Below are 19937 nucleotides of genomic sequence, written 5' to 3'. Positions count from 1 at the left end.
TAACCTCAAACCAAATAATGAAAAACTATCAAACTTTACATAAATGTTTAATCGTAATTTGGATTATAACAGAAGTACCTGCATATTAGATAGATGGAATAGCGCTGTTTATTTCTTAATTGTTATTAGAGAATTTATCAGTGAATATGCACTTTTTCACTCAAAAATTTTTTTCTTTGTTCTACAAATTGTTTCGTTGACCGCATAGGGTTGATTTGATTTCAGAAAAAATTTTGGTTTATTAAAACAAATTTGTTTGCTTAAATCAATCAAAGTTTTTGGTTGAATTATTTCGTTGATTTTAGAAAATATTTTATTGTTTCATAAGGATTTGTTGGTTGGATCTACCAAATAATTCAAGAAAGTGTCACAGAAAAAACATAAAAATGTAATCCTTTTTCGTTTGCATGTCGGTGACCCTTATGAAAATAACTGATCGGAAAAGTTAATCGATTGCGAATAAGTGATCATGTGAAAATACCAACAATTTCTTGAATCCATGTTATCATCTAAAATTGCATAATTAAGTTTTTGATAAAACAACAGAACAATTTTTTGAATAAAACAATTAAAGAATCCTGCACAGATTATACTGCAAATATCTTGCCGTGGCATTGTTTCGTCTTGTGATATTTACTAGTTAAAAAAACTACCAAATAATTCATACAAGATAACACAATTGCATGGTAAGCTATTTACAATGTAAATTGTGCTGGGTCCTTTATGATTAGATTAACTACAAGTTTTGGACGAATCAACCAAAGCTTTTATGAGTGCTTTAACTTATTATTTTTCTCTTTTATGTGAGGTCGCTTTTCATCTCGTGTTTCGCCAAATTCTCGGCCATATTTAGCTTCTTTAAATATGACTGATTGTATCCCATATTTATTTAAACGTTATAGATCTCAGCGAAGTTTGGTGGATTGAAGCAGAAGCCACAATTAAAGCTACAATTCCATTGTACTTAAAAAATTTACTAATGATGACTGTGATTGATAATCTTCCATTCCTGGAAGGTCTCGACACTCAGCACATTGAAATGATGGAATCTTTTGCAAAAACCCAGATGGAGAATCTTATTGATCCCGAAACTTAACAAATTAACAAATTAACAATAATGTTAATTATAGCGATTTTCTTTCGTCTTTGATGGATATCGCTCATTTTAATGCAGCAAAAGGTTCGCGAGGCCACCGTTATAGCAATTATATAAAACTCTTTGCGGTCTATATTTTTCTTTTAGGAGGGAGAAGTCTTTACGGAGTAATCCAAGCTAATCTCCCAGGTTCTCTGCCATCGTTTTCTACAGTTGCAAAATCAATTAAAAAATTCAACGATCCAATTAGAGAAGGGAAATTTAGATTCGACGCACTAGCACAATATTTGAAAGAAAGAGATTTTCTAAACTTCGTTTGGATAAGAGGAGATGCTACAGGATTAATAGGGCGAATTCAATACGACCCTCGATTCAATCAGATAGTGGGTTTCATGTGACCCCTAGATGTACACGGCGTTCTTATCTGCGGATCCTGTGGAGCAACTTCGGATGAAGTTATCAAAAATTATTTTCAATATAATTCTATGACGAATTACGGATATGTAATAATGGCACAGCCGCTTCAAGCTGGAGTTGCTGCATTTTGCTTAGCGTTTTTTCGAACCAACAACCGCTTTACAGCCGAAGATGTTATGCAAAGGTGGAACTGGATAAAAAAAGAAGCAGCTTTAACAGGAATACATTTAGCTGGATTTTCTTCAGATGGGGATACTCGATTGTTAAAATCGATGAAAATCGAAGCGTTTTCCCTAAATCCTTCTCTACCTGCAAAATGGCAAGGTTGGTTTATTGAATCCTTTTATGGGGTGGGAGGGGGTAACGTTAATTCGTGCAAAAAAGGCACATTTTTGCGAATTTTTTTATGGCACAGTTAAAATCTATTTATTAAAACCAATGGCACATTAAAGTATAGCATTCGAAGAATATTTTGTAAAATTTTCATGTAGAAATATTAAAAAATAAGGCAATGACAGCAATTATTAGGAAGCGTCCCGGTGCTGCATTATCATGAATCAAAAAATCAAAGCTCTTTCGTCAGATAATTGCTTTCCAGAGGTAACACTTGGAGGGTTTTTCGAAATTTAAATTTTTCACTTTTTGGGTACATTTTGAAGTGAAAAACGCGTTTTTTGTGAAAAAATCGGGTAATTTGTTATTGTAAAATAAATAATAATAATTTTTTTAAAAACTCTCTAGTGTTACCTCGTCAATTATGTACAGAAATCGTGTTCAAAATTTCAAAAATATCGGTGCAGTAGTTTTGAAGGTATCAGGTTTGTTGGTATCAAGTTTTGAACACTAAAAAATTTGGAATAAAACATAATAGAATCATAATCAATGCCAGGTCCATAAAGAATGTTGCTTTGATGTCTAAAGCATCTTTTTGCTCCTGTCTACGACGAATCCTGCCTTCTTTTGTCTGTTTTTCAGCACTGAGTCGTGTTATCCTGCGTTGAGTGGTGTATGTGGCGCGGTTGCTAAAGCCGCTGTATGCTCGATAGTTTTGCTCCGACTCATCCCAAATTTTTACACAATATTCTTGAAAGGTTCTCCATTCAAAAAATCACATAAAAAAAGGCAAAAAATTGTAAAGCCCCCCCCCCCCCTCAAAGACGTACTGCATATACAAGACATAATTCATGTTTCAACGAAACTAAAAACCGTCTTTTTAAAACCTTCTACGGTTTTACTTTTTGGAAATGTTGTGGCTTCATCAACACATCTTCAAATATTAATTGAAGAATATGAGAAGTTGGAACACGGGCTTATCATCTCCGATCTGGATGCTACTGATAAAATGAACTTTAGTTGTATACAAAAAATATGTCACCCTCGAATTCTTTATGCTTTTCGCCAGATTTAATCAACTGAAGGTATAATTGCTTTGGCATCAATAGCTCATTAGGAATAAGCACGTTTTATCCAAACACTTTATTAACAGCAACGCATATACTTGCATTGAATTGAATGCTCATGCAATTGTTGTTCAGAGGAATAAATTTAGAAGTATGAATTCACCGGAATTGTACTTGCCCCATCTCTTTAGCAGTCAGGCATGTGGAACTTTTTTTTTGTGCTGCAAGATCTCAAACGTCAACGTATTCCAATGTCATGTATTTCAGCATGCTGGAATTTAATAAGCGAATACAAAAAATCAAATTCCAGACTCAAATTTGTTTCATTTACAAGGTCTGCTAAGTGAAGACGAAATATTTGACTACATTTCTCTAGCTTGACGTGAAGAAAAAGATCTCGCTAATCAACTGGAGATGGGACTTTGTCCCGATTTCCTCAGCTCTTAAAGGTAACCGAACATTACTGGTAGAATATGAGGTGGAAACTGCTGAAATTAACGAAGACCAAATGAACCAAGAAGAACAAGGAATCACCTTAGAGGGATCAGATGAATCGATTCCTTTCGAATTATCTTAGGTTTTTTAAGACCGTGGAGCTGAAGAAGATTTATTGTTTGATTTAAATGCTAGTTCAAATGTTACGGAAATCGATACAAATGCACCAAGTTCAGTAGAAATACCAGTGGATGGACCATTTGTTAAATACTCTAATGAAAAAGGGCAAACGTCCATAATTAGGAAAAGTACCTTGTCTTGGCTTTATTCGAACAAAACTGTAAAATTAAGTAGCGATCGTATACAAAGAGTGCAGGCCAAAGAAAATTTTATATCACCCCTTGAGTTAAATAAAGTTATTGTCAGGAAGATATTGACATTATTCCATGGTTTCCTGTGGTAGATTGCGAATTAAAAACTTTTGTTCAAGATCCTCAATATGATATAAAAAATTATTCACGTACTCTACAGCGACCACTGATTAGAGATAATAAGATGTTTTATTCTGTGAATTTAATTAAAGAGATTAATGATTTGTTACTGGCGTGAAAATTATGGATATTTTATAAATTATATATTACAAAAAAGCGTATTTATTTTGTACAGTGTTCATGTATGTAATTAACATGTTCAAATTTTCTTAAAATAAATTTTCTTTCGTTATTTTTTTACTTTAAAAATGTTGTACTAAAAATGATTAAGAATGTGTAAAAATTTATTTAAATCATTATTATATCAAATTAACGAACTAAAAGTCTTCCTCATACCAGCTTAATGTTTCTATTTTTTTATTCTTTCATTGTATAATTGGTCAAATTTAGTTTGGCAATATAATTCTTAGAAATCTAATTAAATTTCATTTTTTAAAAGGAGGTTTTCCATGGTTTTCGAGGTTTTATTCTATTTTAGAAACATTGATCTCAATTGCGATTCATTAGACAACGAGTTTGATGAAATTTGTGATGTTCTTTAGAAAAGAATATAAATTATTAAAAGGATGAGTAAAAACAATTTAATAAATAGTGCTTGAATTCCAGTGAGGTTGCACGAGATTTCAAGATTGCATTAGATATTGCACAGGATTTCCAGGGATTGCAGAGGATTGAATTGTATTACAAGGGATTGCCAGAGATTGCGGAAGATTGTTCAAGATTGCATAAAATTGCAAAGAGATTGTACACCAGATTGCATGAGTTATTAACCCCTCGCATGAGGTGGATACTGAGGCATACAATATTTGTCTGAAAAGGGGCGTCCTGTTTCCAGAAACGGAAGGATTCGTCATAGCGATTCAGGACAACGTTTTCAGCACCCGGAATGATGGCAAACACGTAATACATCAAGACTTGGTTGACAGGTGCCGATTATGTGGAGATACCAACGAATCCAACAATCACATTATTGACGGTTGTCGCGTAATCGCTCAGAGAGAATATACGCAGAGATAATGAGGATGTTCATATCCACGTGGATCATTATTCCCGCGCCAATCAATCAAAGAGTCTACATGATCACCATTTGTTGTCCACTTAACCGGAATTTGCAGGTAACCTGTACAACCAAGATGCATAAGTATAGCCAGCTGAGGCATAAAGTAAAGACAATATGAAGGATTGTGAAACATGAATCTATTCAACCTATTCAGATTTCTGCTGCAGACAATCAAATGCAAGATGCACTGAGCATCTTGAATATTTAGGAGTCAATAGGGTACTCGCAACAGCTCAGAAGACGGTTTTATTGAACACCTATCGCATTCTAAGAAACGTTCTCGGCCATCAGGAAGCAAGCGACTAAAAACCTGTGGAGTAGTAGATGCTAGCTCTAAGAAAGCATCCAGAGGTGACTGTTGTCACATTCAACGTTGTCACCTCCAAACTAAAGAATGCTGCTAATTTTGTACCTACAAGATTATCGCAAAAAAACCTGGCTTTTTTAGGATGTATTTATCTGCTTTCATAAGGGATAGAAAAATTTACTCAATGTGCTCGATGGATGTTTGTACGGTCAATTAGAACCTTCAAAAGTGAAGCTTAATAATTTTTCAAAAAATGTTTATAATCTGTTAAAAGATATTGAAACTCCTATCGACACTCTAGTTAACACAAACTTTGTTTATTGATATTAAGAGTATAACTCTTTATGATATATGGTTTCCGTGAAACAACTGGACATTTAATGTGTCGAAAACAAGAGTAAAGCATTTTGTCATTTAGGGCTTGGAAAATAAAAATCGTAGGATATATTTAAGATAAAAATGTTTAAAAGCACGAAAATAAAAAAAATCCGAGGAAATCCATAAAAAATTTATTGTAAAAAAGGGGGTCAAATTTTCATTTATACAAAAAATTACTGTAACCATTTGATGGACTGCACGAAAATCGAATGAAAACATAAAGGTCGAAATTTATTTGATGGCATTCGGAAGCAGTTAAATACATACAAATACAAGCAGTCCACACAAAATCCATTAATTTTAACCTCAACCCTTTGTTGAATATTTTTCGAACTGACATTTTTTACTCACAAACAATTATTCATTAAAACTGCAGTTTGAAAAAGTTTTACTTCGACGGATTTTTTGGGTGAGCACACTTGAGAAAAAATCCCCCGTTAAAAAAAATTCTATTTCAATCAGAATTCGTTAATATCTGCAACTCGCTACAACTGCAGACTTTACCAACTCAATTCACGGTCGAACTTCTCAATTCCAATTTTTAATTTAACAATTGGAGATTATGGGCTTTCATAAACAAAGAAAGTCCGAATCTCACATGCAAGTTGAGGTTCGGAAATTTTTGTTGCAGACCCCTATAGGACATGTAGTGCAATTCGAGATGTTTGAATAGAGGGGTTCACAAAAACTTTAGCGAAGGTGTACAACTGACTTCACGAGTTGTTAACCCTTCAGTTGGAAATTAATTGCGTTTCCAAAATTTAGTGAATTAACATTTTCCAAATCCAATCAATTGATTTCAATGAAATTTTATTTGCAAGACTTTGTGAGCTATTTTGTTTATAAATCAGACAAATTAATTTGAGTTTTTTTCTCAAACTACTTCCACAACATCCGTGAGATGCAAACAAGGAGAAATCGAGTAAATAATATACCTCTTTATTAGCAGCTGATACTGTTCGCTTGGAGTCAAGACTGACATGTTATCTTCTGTTTCCATCTGTTTAGAAAAAAAAGCCATTGGGTTTCTTTGTATTGATTACTTATAGAGTCGTGGGCCTAGAAGTAGGGGGTTCCATCTCACTTTTTTGTTGGAAATTAGATAAGGACTCCTTTTGAAAAATTCAATAGTTCTTTATAATGAACCAATAGCTTTTTCAGGCTTTAATCATTAGTTAATACATTCGTTATTCTTTTTATAAACAGATAAAAAAATGGCTTTTCAGTACCTGTGAATAATCTTTATGGACGACTTATGCATATTTTTTAATAACCTCTCCTGTAAATTATTTCAAGCCCAAATGGAATCCGTTAGTTCTAGGCCCGTGAAGTGTAAAAAATATGGATACTGCATAATCGCAGGAACGAAACATAAAATGAAAGGTAAAAATGTCTCAAAAATTTAATTTTTAGTGAAACTAAAGACTTTGATCGGTGGTTAAAAAAGTTTATTTACCTCTCGTGAAGCAAGAACAATGGAACTCATGCCGGCCTGCGTAGCCTCATTTAGACTTTGCGATATTGGTTTTGTCCCCTCTGCAAAGAGAAAAATGATTTTTTTTAAATTATCCTTTTGTCTATTCTATAACAACAAATTATCATTAAATTCTCTATTAAATGTGCGAAATTGCAAATAAATTTCACATTATTTAAAGAAAGCTTAAAAACCTATTCTACTAATAATACACAACGAATATAAAATGATAGAGTACAAAGTGGTTCCTACTAAGTGGTTCTTCGACGCGATGAGGAGTATCATATATAAGGTTAGCACTTTTCGTTTGATCCTGGATCAAATGCTGCTGATCAGTACTTGGTTGTTCTGTATAGGTTACATTATCCTCACTTGGTGGGCCAGCCACTTTAGAAACCATAAACCTGGAAATTTTCCTGACAGGCTGATTTGAAGTTTGGAGCTAAAATATGAAATTCGTTCATTTTATTTTATATTCGATAAACTTTACTTTTTACCAAAGTACAATATGTTCTGCGATGACGAGTAAACTTGGCAGTCGAAAAATAGTATGTTTAAAAAAACAGATTGTTTATTCAGAAAAAAGTCTCTTCACGTACTATATAAATGAAGAGATTGCATGTAACTATATAAAAACAGGAGGACTTATATATTTCGTGAGTTATATATGTAATTTACAAGCCTAAATAAAAAATGTATCTTTAAAGAGCATATTCAAATGATCAGGTTCAACAGTTATTCAGGATGGACTTACATTTATATTAAAGAAAGTCAGTTTAAAAAATGTACTTACAGGCTGTAAAGAAGCATACATTGTTAGCTCCTGTTCCGGAGGACATTTTTGAGCCGTTTGTCCGATATACAGCTCTTCAATTCCAGAATGCACTGTTCCTTGCGGAGAAAGTGGACCCTACAAAAGCAATTTTTTATTCAATTATTATTCTGGCCATTCAAAACTCCAAGCAGAAATCATACACAATGTATAATATTCATCCTAAACAATGATTAAATTTTCAGCTGGAAATATATGGGACCAACAACAGCTGTGAATTACATGATAGAGGCAATGAAACGTTTCTTTTTTGATCAGCAGAAAGTGCTGCGAAAGAAAATTATATGTATTTTTAACTTATTGGTATTAACATGGTAATAGGCTGTTAAGATTATCAGTAATGGAGACGATTAAAAGGAAAGTCTTTTAGAATCAAGAATGGTTAGATTCAAGAAAAACGTATGAAATTGACTTTAAAAGGATTGTTAAGGATGGAATTTAAGCAAACTGAGTCCTGGATAAGGGAAGCTTCTTGAATCTACAAGGTAAACAGTTGATATGGTGCAGTTGACATTCAGGGCTAGATGTGACTTGTCGGATTTAAGTGCGAAGATTTGAAAGAAGGATGAATTGTATGATATTGTATACACACTTTTCACTTAAATACCCAGTGTTTATGATTATGTGAAAGATTATGAGATAGAGCTGGGTGATTGCTCGAGACATAATTGAATATTCGAACCGAAAATTCTGGAGAAAATCGTATAAATTCATTAAAAACGCGGGGAGGTATAGAAAATGCATAATGCATTAAGAAGAGAATGTTAAAACAAAAGAAGGGGGACCCGTTTCCTTATAAACAGCTATATATTATAAACCTATGATGTTATGTGAAGAAAATTATCTCATATGAACTGGGTGTAAAAATGAACATCTTTATCCATCCATCTTTCCATACTTCCATAAATTCAACTTTTATTTAAATTATTATACGTATATGGCCTACCATTTGAAAACTGTGAGGAGTATCTGGATGACACAGAGGCGGAGTGCCAATATTTAATGATTCTGATGGTTGACTAGTTAGTTGAACTAATTTATGCTGCAAATCTGCAATTGTTTGTGGTCCTCCAGAACCTAAATCTGACAGCTTATCTAAAGAGTTTTGCTGACTAAGTTTTCGATGTTGCTGTTGAAGAACAATTGGTTGTACTAATAGGTTAGGGTCAAGAAGACCTACTAAGGTTTGTTCCGGCGTATTATCGACACTGGACCCTTCATTTTCCGAGACGAGTTGATACTCGGAACTGGTACGCCTCAAAAGTAGAAAATAAATTTCATCACAAGACTATTTATATAAGTATCACAAGCACCTTACTTCAAAAATTAAATAGTAATTGTTGGGAACACATCGAAAGTTTGGGATTGATGTAATTAAGTATTGAAAATAAACTAAAAAAGCTTAATTTTTAAAGGACAAAGTAGGAACATTAACTTATTACAGAATCTAAACTTTAAAAAATATACCTGCTTGGATTGCTGCAGTCTGTACTGCTTTCAATCTCGTTTATCCTTGAATTCTTTTCGTCCTGAATTTTTAGATGTGGTTGATGTTGATCCTCAATATTTTCAAGTTTTTGCAACTGTGATGGAAGTTCAATAGGTGTAACTTGTATCAAAGTCGGATTTTGCACTAGATGAGCCTTTTCCATTGACTGTGATTGTATTAAGTTTTGACTTATTGAAGTTCCATATGCAGAACCTAATCGTTTGTTTGCAACAGAAGCTTCAGACAGGAGTCCCAGAGATTGATTTTGCAGAGTTAACTGATTCTGTGTAATATTAGAATTCACTATGTCAGTTGCTTGCTGTTGACACATTGATTGCTGTACATGGACTTGATTATTAATTTGTGACGGTTGTGCATTATTCAGATTTGTCTGAAAACTTTGTGTGCTTTGTATACATTTTTGAACAGTTGATTGCAACTGTGTCATAACTTGTATATTTTGCTGCGATCCTTCAGGTTGAATGGGTTGAAAGTATTGTTCTGAATGAGCAGGAAGTTTGTAGTCGGTGAGAGTCGTCGCTGTATTTGAGTTCAAGGCTTGCTCATGACTACTTAAACCATGTTGCGTGACTGACTTAGATTTCGGGTTAGAGAGAATATTTGCCAAATTTTGTGCCAAGTCAGGGAGAGTAGATGATACCTCTTTAGCTTTTACCTTAGAGTTTATTTCGTTTGGTAATACAGACTGAGCCGGAAAAGGAAGAGTTGAACTACCTGAAATAGCTGGTGTAGTCTGATGAACAGCAGTTGATGGTTGGACAACATCTGTAACGTTTATATGCGGTGAAAGCGAGCTATTAGAAATATCTTGATGCATGAATTGAGTATGCTGAACAGTTTGCGACGATAGATTCGGCAAAATACACGAGACTTTTTTATCTTCGGTAATGCCTGACAATTCAGATAGTTGAGAATCACTCGACATACTAGAAACAGCAGAAATATTTGAAATTCTTCTATTCTGCTCATCACTGGTGAGTTGCAATTGCGGTTGATGTAGCATGAGTAAATTATTGTGTACGTGGCATGATTGATGCATATCTTGTTGTTGGTGTTGCTGCAGTATGGTATATTGTTGCACAGAACACTGATTGTGAATTCTTTGAGGTATAATAACATTCTGTTGTGCTTGTTGAAGTATTATTTCCGATGAATCAGTGGAGTGAACATGAATTGTATTTTGTTGTCCTTGTAGATCTAAGTGCATCACGGATGAATCTTGATCACTAACAACTGTCGGTTTAATTGCGTTAATATTGTCTATCGGTTGTTGACTGAAATTATGGAGTGTACTTTCAGAATCTTGTTTCTGCGTATTTTCACCCACACTATTTAACTGCTCGGCTGCAGGCCCTAACACTTCTGCGTTATCAGTTTCGTTAAAAATAACTTCACGAACGATATCTGTTAGATCTAACTCTTCTGACTGATTTATCTTTTCTATACTTTCTTCTCGGCTAGTCGATTCTTCTTGATCTGTGACGACATTTTGTTCAAAGACGGGACTAACTAAAAAGCGAGAAATCTTTCGAACTGGCATAATCTTTGCTTTGCTTCGTTCTAGTTCAGAACTACTAGAAATATTAATTTCCTTATGCGAGATTTCATCTTGGAAATCGGAATAGTGTTCGATTTTGTCTTGCTGTTCATTGGATTGAAATGATGCATTATTGGTCTCACCACGTAAGTTAACGCGTGCATCAATAGATGCGATTTCAGACGTAAGGGGAAAAGGTCTTGTGTCGTTTTGGGATAAGTTTACTTCTACTATAGTACCCGCTGATAAAATAGAATGTAAATTCTCTTGACTAATGCACAAATCATTAGGAACATTAGTAGGGGTTAATACATCGGTGTTTTGAGTGCAAGTGGACGAGCGTCTAGAACCATCAGCTGAGTTACTAGTACGAGCCTGGCTCTCAATCGTTTGATTATGTTCTGGTTTATTCAACGCAGCAATTGCGATTTGAGATATAATTTGATCGATTGGAAGTAATTTCGTAGGTGTAGACGTATTGAAAGTCTCATCCCTCTAAAATAATATAAATGCTGAATTCTCATAACTACTAAAAAGTAAAAAAGGCTATGAATAACACCAACAAAATATGAATTGAAAGTATCAAGAAAATTGATTAACTCACCGAACGGTGCCTACGATGAACCTTGTACGACGATCGGTGATTGTTTTGACGAGTTAACGATCCATGTCTCACCTGCTGCGTCCAAAATCAAATATGGCAATTATATTAAATTCCCCTCTGAACTATCGCGTGTCAAATAATTTTTCTATTTTTCTATTTTTCTTCATTAGCTGAATTTTTTGATGAAATGTCTTCAAAATATCGACAAATAATAACCTTTTTTTGCCAATCAAGGGAATTTAAGGAGGAACATACGAAGAGTAAAATCCAATAATTTTTCACACCTTGAAATATGTTAAACTTGTATTAATTCCGCGTCACTTTTCAAAATAAAAGAATATTTTTCCCTTTTTGCAGAAAATATAATCTTTTAAATGAACATTGTGTCTTATGGAATAACTCTAACAGAATCAAATAAATAAGATATTAGCATTAAAAAATCCAATATATTTGAAGAGAAAACTTACGGTTGTTCAGGGATCTTTTCAAAAATTATAAAAATTAATAAAAAGGAAAACTCAACAACGATTAATAACTAATACATTAATTTTTAAGTGGCGTAATACAACTTCTTGACGAAAATTAACGTGCAATATGGTAAAGTTATATAAGAGCGTGAATTTGGTGGGAAATTCTGAATGAACATTTGAAGCGATTTATTGGTTGTTTTTTCAACACATTGAATGTTATAAATGCCACTAGTAATAAATAGCGCGCGCTGTGCACGCCTTAAATTCAAGACTTAAATTGAATTTAGCAAAAATCTGTGTAAATTAAAAATCTCAATATTTGAATTTTAGAATTCATTCATAAGTTTTCTGAAATATAGATAAACTTCACGTCAATCCAGAAAAAATTTTGCTGCATTTAAGTTCATCATTGAATTTAACTTCATTTCTTAACTTAAAGGTACACCATTTTCAAGTATTCATTTTTACTCTGCCATATAAATTAGATTGAAGATAAAAAAAATGGGAGTCATTTCATTTGACGGATAACTATTAACCAGTGTAGCAAAGATATTATGGGTGATTCTGAAAAAGTTGGCCATTTTGTGTCCAAGATCTACAACCAATAATAACGAAGAGATGTGCAATGCAAAAAATTCTCATAATAGGAGCTCAACATGACGAAAAACCTCCCTCATTTTGATGAATCTTAATTATTTCTAATTGTAGCTAAACATAAAAAAGCATCAAAAATTTTCTGTCGGTCCCGTGTCCCCAGTACGAGTTTTCTCGAATTTTAGCAACATTAAACTACTATTACCGTAATTTATCTCTCTGCAACCTAAGTTATATCATTAGTATGAATAATAATATTTTTTTAAAAATATTTTGCAACTTCGATTATTGTTTTATCGATTATTAAAAAAATCTCAAAGTTGTCTTTCGCTTTCATGTGCTGGCGGTCCCACGCATATTTAATTGGTTTTGATATGAGAAAAAATATTAATATTAATGTAAATTTGGGTGAGATTTGTTACTCGGATAGTTCTTCAATCAATTTTACCCGTAGAGAATTAAATAGTCAATTTGGCTTTTCGAAAAATTAGTTAAACTGTGCTCTCAGACACGCGTACTTTAATTATATGTCTTGTTAGTCCTGTCTAAAACTCCTCAATTACTTGAGAAATATAAAAAATAAGGTCAGATTTGGATTCAGCGATTAAAAATGAACAAGTATTGATTTTTAATAGATTTATAAGGTTATTTTTTATACGCACAAACATGAAATATTATTAAATTTTTCGTGTGCGAAATGTCCTGTCCGAACCAGTCTCGAGTTTCGAGGCAGTCGTACGTCACTGACGGAACGCGGAGCGCTAGCATTGCTCGGACTTTAAATGCACTACGGTGCAGTGGATAAGTAATTGTGATTGAAAAAACATCGTTCTGACGCGAGTGTGTAGCAAAAGTGCTTAACGGGATTAAAAAAAGTTATTTTGACTCACCCAACAACAGAAGGTAAAGGTTGTTATTGAGATCAGTTGAAGTGTATTTGAATAAATCATGGTACATCCTATATTTTTTTCTTAATAATTTCAAGAGAGAGCTTATTTCCCATTACCTGATAGTTAGTACTACGAAATGAAAAAATTTCAGTCAGTTCGAACAACTTTTTTTCTCAAAAACTACACTCCCCGAAGTGGCCAATTTTTTTAGAAACTCCCTTATACACCTAGATGCCGCAAGTAGCGGCGGAGTGGGAATAGAATTATTAGTACGTCAAGATAAATGTAGACAGCTTTACATTTTTCTTGCACCTTCTTCAAGAGCAACAGCTTCAAGTATTTAGAGAAAACCTTTTTCTCTAGAGGTACCGGTCCCACGACTATCCGGAGATAAACAATTCCCTTGCTAGGCTAGTGTTTACTGCATGGACTACCGAGACTCCTCCAGAGTGAGGCGGGAATCGAACCCGCAAGCCGACGGAGTGGGTCCACAGCCTATGCTTTAGCCCCCGCGAACATCGTGCCACTTTACCAATTAGCAGCGATACTGTTATTTTCATTGTAAAGAGTCATATCTAGGAAGTTAATTTTATTATTATTTTCTGTTTCAATCGTGAAGTTTAATCGTGAGTGGTATGGTTAAACATAGTGAGTGATTTATTTTATTTTTAGGGACACATGCCAAGATATCGCCCACATATCTAAAGTAACACAGTGGTTTGAAAGTTAATTCGTTGAATACTTCTTTCTCGAGACCCTCCATTACCAGGTCAGATATTACTCCTGATGATGGTGGCCCCATCGGGGTTCCATAAATTTGAAAAAAAAAGATCGTCTTAAAAAACGCAATAAGCGTTATCAAGTTAAAATTCTACTAATTCAAGAAATTGTGATACAGGTATATTAGTAATATCTCTTATTTTAGAACAATTTAGTTTCATGTTTTCAAGTTCTAACACTTTTGGGGCGCTTTTTAAGAATTTGCATGTATCAGAATCCATGTGGCCACCCTGTATTTTAGATATTGGATCTCTATTTAATTTTTCGTGAGTACTATTATCAAGCAAGAGTGTTCGACATTTTTCAATATAATCTACTCGTTTCAAAATGATGGAAGTGATACCTTTATCTGCTCTATTGACAAAAATGTCTGGCTTTTGTTGTAAAAAATTCTTCGTTGTAGTTCCAAGAGTTTCGAATTCAGATTTAATGTTATTATTATAATTGTTATTTAAGATTTTAAGAGGATTGTTCGCAAGTTTCAATCTTAGGTCAGTTCTTTTTTCAGACGGTATTAAGACTATTTTTTTCTTCTATTCAAAGCTAATTTTTCTTCAACAAGTACACCTTTGTTCTTCATATTGATACAAAATTTATGCCCTTAACTCAAGAAATAACCAAATTCATCAGGGATCTCTTTATCAGTGAAGTTAACAATCCATTTTTTGTTTGATTTCTTTTTGGAGCAGATGTTATAAAATTTTTGTGATAGCCATTAGAATTTTTTCAATAGAATTTGTAATTAGCTATTTTTCAAATAAATCAAAATTGAAGACAGATTGAAAAAGAATTGATTGAAAATTGAAACAGAAATTGAAAAAAAATTTAAGATTGAAACAGAAAAGGCTTAAGACGATCTCAGAGTACCGCAGCCTGCCCGATCCCTCGGCGATCTTTTTATATTGTTCAGCGCTGAACTCGGTCTCGAAGCTGGACGGCTCTCAACTGGCGGCTTCTGCTTATTAAATTCTAAAGAGCTTGACGCTCCGAACTTTTGTCTCCTCTATTTTCTTATTAATAATTTTGTTATTAAAGTATGGAAAAACTGTAATTTTTTACATAACAATTTTTACGCTCTAATAACTGATCAGGTAAACTTTATATTGTCTTAAATGAATATTTAGGAACTCATGTAATGCAAATAATTTGTTCATTATTCCATTTATTTATTATAAACAAATTTTATGAACAAATTAGCAAATAGTCTGTGTGTCGGTAATAAAATTAATGTCGGAATAACATTTAATTACAAATCTAATTGAAAAGTTGATAATAACCATTTTTATAAACAATTCTTGTGGCAAAATATTAAAATTCAATGTATTATCAAACTTTTGAATTTGTTTATCTAATTTGCTTATGAAAATCTTAATTGTTATATTTCATTAAATATTATCAAATATTTATTATTTTAAGGAATAACTGAAGCCATTCTGGCGCTTAAAGGAAATTATAATTTGAAAAAATCTAAAATTTTATATATTTTGCCACAAGAATTGTTGATAACAATGGTGCTGCGGTAAATTCCTTAATACTAGAGTTTCGAAAAAAATGTATTAAAATTTTTAGCATAAAAAATGGATTTTTACTTTTAAAAAAGTAATTTTCAACCAAAGAAAATAATTTTCAACAAAAAAAAAAAGTATTTTTACCAAAAAAGACAAATTATAAAAAAAACTACAAACTATAAAGAAAAGTATGCAAATGGTTAAAAACTTCTGCAAATCATAAAAAAAGAAACCCGCGCGTTTCGTTCAAAATTAGACTCCATACGAGCTTAATTTCGTATAAACATATTTAGTATAAATAGTATACAAATTTCTTTAAGTAACGTACGTTACTGTGCATTGCAGTTGCCCAAACATTTTACACGGCAACGCGCCTTTAATTCGACCTCCGTGGTAGGGCGCAACAGGGTTCATACACTATATACCATTTAAATGTCCCCTGTAACATAATGCAGAAGCCGCCGGTTGAGAGCTGTCCAGCTTCGAGACCGAGTCCAGCGCTGAACAATAGAAGAGGGTCGCCGACGGATCAAGCAGACTGCGGTACTCCCAGATCGTCTTAAGCCACAGAAAATAATAATAAAATTAACTTCCTAGATATTACTCTTTACAATGAAAATAACAGTATCACTAGTAATTGGTACCGAAAACCAATATGGGCAGGGAGATATATCAATTTTAAGTCCAACATTGCAATTAAAAATAAAATCTCTATAATTAACAGCCAGTTTGATAGAGCAGTTACTCTTTCAGATATTAAATTTAAAGCACAGAACCTTCAAAATGTTGAGAATACTCTTCAAAATAATGACTACTCTCTAAACTTCATTAAAAAATATATTAAGAAAAGACTAACAGCTTTAGAGAATAAAAATAAAAACTTAAACTCAATAACTAGAACTCAAGAAATGACGAAAAAACTTGATTTTAGAAAACTAATTGTTCTTCCTTTTGTTAATGTACTTGCCAGATTCTACAAGAGAATTTTTAAAGAATTTAGCATATCAATTGCTTTTAAATACGAGAAAGACCCTTTTAACTGTTTCACAAAAAACAAAGACTTAGTTCCTACTGATTTCAGAACCCACATAAATTATTTAATTCCTTCTGAATGTGGTGACGTTTACATTGGACAAACTAGAAGATAATTTAAAGACAAAATTAGAGAACATACAAATGATTGTAAGAAAGATTCGAGAAGAATAGCTCTAGTTTCTCACTCTTAAATTCTCGACCACAACATCGTTTTTTCTAATGCTAAAATATTAGAAATCGAAAATAACTACAAAAACCACACATTGAAAGAGATGTTCCAAATTGTAAAACATAACAATTCAGTCAACAAACGCACAGATACCGGTTTTCTTAGCGACATATATCATTGTCTTATTTTAGACACTATTTAATTTTTTTCGAATTTACACTTTTAAAAATTATTCCCGCTTTATCATTTATAGTATACGTTAGGATCACGTGATGCGTTAGACTATGAATGCACGTCATTTCATTTATAACCTCACTCCTGGACATGCAGCCATGGTGAAGATGATTGCTGCCCATTTTAAAATTTAATTAAAACATTAATAATGTGCCGTTACGGCTATAGCTTGATAATTATAAAATAATATGTATTTTAGAGAGGCATACGGTTATCTCAGTCCCTAACTTCAAAAATCAACATTAGAGTTGTCAAAATCTGTAGGTTACTTTTCGATGATCGTTGCACGTATGCTCTTATGACTATTGTTGAATAACTATAAACTAAGATGTATTATAAAAAGGCATACGGTTATCTTAGTCCCTAACTTTAAAAATTAAAATTCTCAAAATTTGTAGGTTGCTTTTCAATGATCGTTGCACGTATGCCCTTGTGTCTATCGTTTGACAATCATGTAATAAGATATATTTTTAAAAAGCATACGATTATATTAGTCCCTAACCTCATAAATAAAAATTGGAGTTGTCGAAATTTTATCAAAAGTATATATTATTTGATTTATTCAGTTTACTTTATGTACTTTATTACTCAATACTATTTTTAAAAATTAAAGAAATAATAGGTATTCAAAGTATAGGGAAATCGAAATCTTCCATCATACTGGACTCGTTTTGAATAACTAGAGTATTATTTTTAGGTGCATTTGTCTATAATGTTTGCAAAGGGCATGTGCTTAATTCAGCCATCCAACTTTTCACGCTCAAAGCAGCACTTCAATTGGGACAGAGATGGGTTGTGACATGTCACTCGAGGTTTTCTACGTATAATACATAAACGATGTAATACAAGTAGAAAATTGTAGAAAACCATGTATAATACACATCAAAGATTGCGAACGTTATTTGCTTGCGCGGGACTACATTTGACAGATTTGATTAATTGACATAACCTCTTATAAAGCTGTTCAATCGATTTAATTTTAAGAATAAAAATGTTAAGAAAAAGTGTAAAAAAAACATTTAAGGAGGGGAAACCGTGGGAAACCATTCATTTCGAGCGCGAACGATTAATTACACTCGTGTACTACATGCTCGAAAACGTTGCGGATTATGAAAGACAATAAACACGTATATTATTATTATTTTTTAAGTAATTTGTTTAGGAATGTGATAAATAATGACAAATACTAAATTAATTGCTCAATATTAGTTATTTCTATAAGGCAAATGGGTATTTTTAAAGTAAATAATTAAAAAATCCAGCCCATATAGTCACTTGATCAAATGTAAAAAACATTTGTAGAAAACTAAGGACGTAATATTCGTAGTAATATACATGTCGAAAACCATGTGATATACGTATAATAATACGTACCCATTCCTGATTGGGTATGGTTAAACTGCAATACGCCACCTGGCGACAAAAATCCGAACCAGAAATAATAGGTACGATTCAAAAAAAGCATTCTAATTTGTGCATAAGAGTGTTTTAACGATTTTTTTGAGTTTAAAGTATTTAGTAGATAACAATAATAGGTCTTTCTCGGAAACAAAGGGTTTTAAATGGAATTTACAAGTTACACAACGAAAAAACACATTTTTGACAAAAATATTTTTCTATACAAGAAAATTATTCTTTTCTTTATTGTGATTTTCAAAAGATTATAAACTTAAATAGACATATTTTGTAGAAAAATTGAACTCAAAATACATTTTCATTTATTTATAGAAGAAATATTTACTGTATAGAAATATGATCTAAAAAGTCAGGTTGGAATTCGTATTTAAATTCAAATCTTCTATTATTCGTATTTTTTGCATAATCTGGATAAAATTTGACGCTACGTACATTAATTAAAGTATATATAAGCTTACAATGCATTGAAATTTACATGAAACAATGAAATAATTGTTTTTTTTATACATATACATTGGTGTATTGAATTTAATATACATATGTATTAAATTTAATACATAGGTCAGTATAGCAATGTGCGTGAAATCTCAACATGCTTTAATTTATTTAAATCTTGTCAAATATTCTCAATTAAATTAATAATCTAGAATTCGTTGACTGAATTGTTATTTATTATGAAAGTGCAATGTACAGGTAAAACTTTTTTCTAATTTCGCTCTGAATGGTCAAAATTTAAGGCGAAGACAATTAGTTGTAGGTTAGGTCTGTTATTTACTTGCTTAGTTCAATCTTTCGACTTGAAATCCAATTTTATTTCTGATTAACAGGAAGAAGGTATTATGTTTCTGCTGATGAAAACGCACTGAAAGAGCAAAGAAAACGCACTGGTTAGTGCGTACTCAGTGCTGTTTCTTCAGCACTACCTGTACCGCTAGTTTTCAGTACCTGGGTTCCCCTGCAAGTGTAGATTTAAATTTTTAAAAGGCTATTTTCACCCAATAAATCTAGTCTGTGAGGTCTTTGAAAAGGTTCGTTAGTAGTGTGTACTATAGTGTTAGTGAAAATCAGTGTGCCTACACCAATGCGACTAGGCTACCAAGCAGACCAGCTGAAAGGGATTAAAAATTAAAATGTAAAATTTTGAAATGAACTACGAGAAGGTTAGAAATTCAGAATCTACGGGTTTCAATTAAGTCAGATATCTAAATTTTTCTTTTGGATGTTGAAAATTGGAGTGAATATAACGTATCTCGTAAATGGAATGACATACGCCAAAACAGACAACATTTTTGAATTCAAC

General features: G+C 32.6%; 1 protein-coding gene across 11 annotated transcripts in view; it reads right to left on the bottom strand.

The window, feature by feature from the left end:
* LOC117170590 overlaps positions 1-19937 on the bottom strand; it is a 267116-nt gene that overhangs the window by 118261 nt on the left and 128918 nt on the right. For 10 of the 11 annotated variants that reach the window (XR_004466828.1, XR_004466829.1, XR_004466827.1 and 7 more), the window contains 7 exons: positions 11542-11616; positions 9358-11432; positions 8837-9146; positions 7852-7968; positions 7311-7500; positions 7041-7120; positions 6520-6584 (listed from right to left, as the gene is read on the bottom strand). Coding sequence is in view for 8 of the 11 variants with exons in the window: in XM_033357450.1 (XP_033213341.1) it covers positions 6520-6584; positions 7041-7120; positions 7311-7500; positions 7852-7968; positions 8837-9146; positions 9358-11432; positions 11542-11616 (2912 nt within the window). In the remaining 3 variants the exon portion in view is untranslated. The remainder of the gene's footprint in view (positions 1-6519; positions 6585-7040; positions 7121-7310; positions 7501-7851; positions 7969-8836; positions 9147-9357; positions 11433-11541; positions 11617-19937) is intronic. The other variant, XM_033357449.1, reaches the window with a different exon arrangement.

This window comes from Belonocnema kinseyi, chromosome 4 (assembly GCF_010883055.1).
Source record: "Belonocnema kinseyi isolate 2016_QV_RU_SX_M_011 chromosome 4, B_treatae_v1, whole genome shotgun sequence".
Taxonomy (NCBI): Eukaryota; Metazoa; Arthropoda; class Insecta; order Hymenoptera; family Cynipidae; genus Belonocnema; species Belonocnema kinseyi.
This window is presented reverse-complemented; position numbering and strand designations above follow the sequence as displayed.